Raw genomic sequence first — 1751 nt, 5'->3', positions numbered from 1 at the left:
TACTCTACTTCTTCTCTCTCTCTCTCTCTCTCTCTCTCTCTCTCTCTCTCTCTCTCTCTCTCTCCTCTCTCTCTCTTCTCTTCTCTCTCTTCTCTCTCTTCCTCCTCTCTCTCTCTTCTCTCTCTCTCTCTCTCTATCTCTATCTCTTTCTCTCTCTCTCTCTCTCCAATAAAAATAAAAGGCTTGGTGTACGTAACTGCATATCTGCGTTACGGTAGCTACGCCCCTGGCCACTGTAAAGGAGCTTTCCCGAGATGATGAGCTAGATCTTCACTTACCTCGTTAACACCACCAGAGGCCAGCAGCTGTTGTGCAGCCTCCTGGGCCAGGCTGAGCTCAGCATCCGTCATGTCAAGGTCCTCATCCCAATCATCCAGACTCGCAGCCTCTGTCGTGGAAACAAAAGTAATTTCAAGCTTAAATTGACTACGTCACGAATTTTCTATGGTAAAATTTGTAAAATTTTTGTAGCCATTCTTTTACATTCAAAGTAAGAACTAACGGGACTAAACGTATCGTCAAATTCTTACCGGATAAGATTGTTTCTCAACTAGTTAAAAATCCAAAAAACCTGGTCGATTTGATATTAGTGTTCCTGACATTAATTGCTTGCTATGGGCTATGTATGCGTCACGAGTGTATCTTCACATCGAACAATATAGTAAAACTAGAAAGGGCAGTTGTCGCCAACTACATGTATCCCCTGTGATCTAGTTAAGTATGAATGAAATATCTCTGTAAGGACGTAGAAGGTAGGTAAAGTTAAATAAGTCACAAAAACAAAGGTTTGTTACAGAACTCATCTGCCTGAGATGTGCAAGTATGTTAAAATTGGTTGCCTTAGGGGTTTTGGTACGCGACACACCTTCTCCCCAAGATGTGTAAGTATACCAAGTTTGGTAGCGCTAGGTCAATTAGGGGCCGAGTTATAGAGCGGAAGGAAAATATGATGAAGGTCAAGATCAAGGTAAAGGTCAAATAAAGGTCGTAGTGACCTGGTTTTGGTACGCTGCGCACCTTCTCCCCAAGATGTGCAAGTATACCAAGTTTGGTAACGCTAGGTCAATTAGGGGCATAGTTATAGATCGGAAAGGAAATATGATCAAGGTCAAGGTAACGGTCAAATAAAGGTCGTAGTGCCCTGGTTTTGGTACGCTGCTCACCTTCTCCCCAAGATGTGTAAGTATACCAAGTTTGGTAGCGCTAGGTCAATTAGGGGCCGAGTTATATAGCGGAAGGAAAATATGATCAAGGTCAAGGTCAAATAAGTCGCAGTGACCTGGTGTTGGTACGCGACACACCTTCTCCCCAAGATGTGTAAGTATACCAAGTTTGGTAGCGCTAGGTCAATAGGGGCCGAGTTAAAGAGCAGAAGGGAAATATGATCAAGGTCAAAGTAAAGGTCAAATAAAAGTCGTAGTGATCTGGTTTTGGTACGCGACACACCTTCTCCCCAAGATGTGTAAGTATACCAAGTTTGGTAGCGCTAGGTCAATAGGGGCCGAGTTAAAGAGCAGAAGGAAAATATGGTCAAGGTTAAGGTAAAGGTCAGATAAAGGTCGTAATGACCTGGTTTTGGTACGCGACACACCTTCTCCCCAAGATGTGTAAGTATACCAGAATTGGTAGCGCTAGGTCAATTAGGGGCCGAGTTATATAGCGGAAGGAAAATATGGTCAAGGTTAAGGTAAAGGTCAGATAAAGGTCGTAATGACCTGGTTTTGGTACGCTGCTCACCTTCCCCCCAAGAT

The 1751-nt window shown here is 43.6% G+C and overlaps 1 protein-coding gene across 1 annotated transcript in view; it reads right to left on the bottom strand.

Annotated features, from left to right (window-relative positions):
* Positions 1 to 1751, bottom strand: part of LOC106808540 (BSD domain-containing protein 1-like) — an 8242-nt gene that overhangs the window by 1692 nt on the left and 4799 nt on the right. The window contains exon 8 of the mRNA XM_014811300.1: positions 279 to 388. Within this exon, the coding sequence (XP_014666786.1) occupies positions 279 to 388 (110 nt within the window). The remainder of the gene's footprint in view (positions 1 to 278; positions 389 to 1751) is intronic.

Source organism: Priapulus caudatus, unplaced genomic scaffold (genome assembly GCF_000485595.1).
Source record: "Priapulus caudatus unplaced genomic scaffold, Priapulus_caudatus-5.0.1 Scaffold284, whole genome shotgun sequence".
NCBI lineage: Eukaryota > Metazoa > Priapulida > Priapulimorpha > Priapulimorphida > Priapulidae > Priapulus > Priapulus caudatus.
This window is presented reverse-complemented; position numbering and strand designations above follow the sequence as displayed.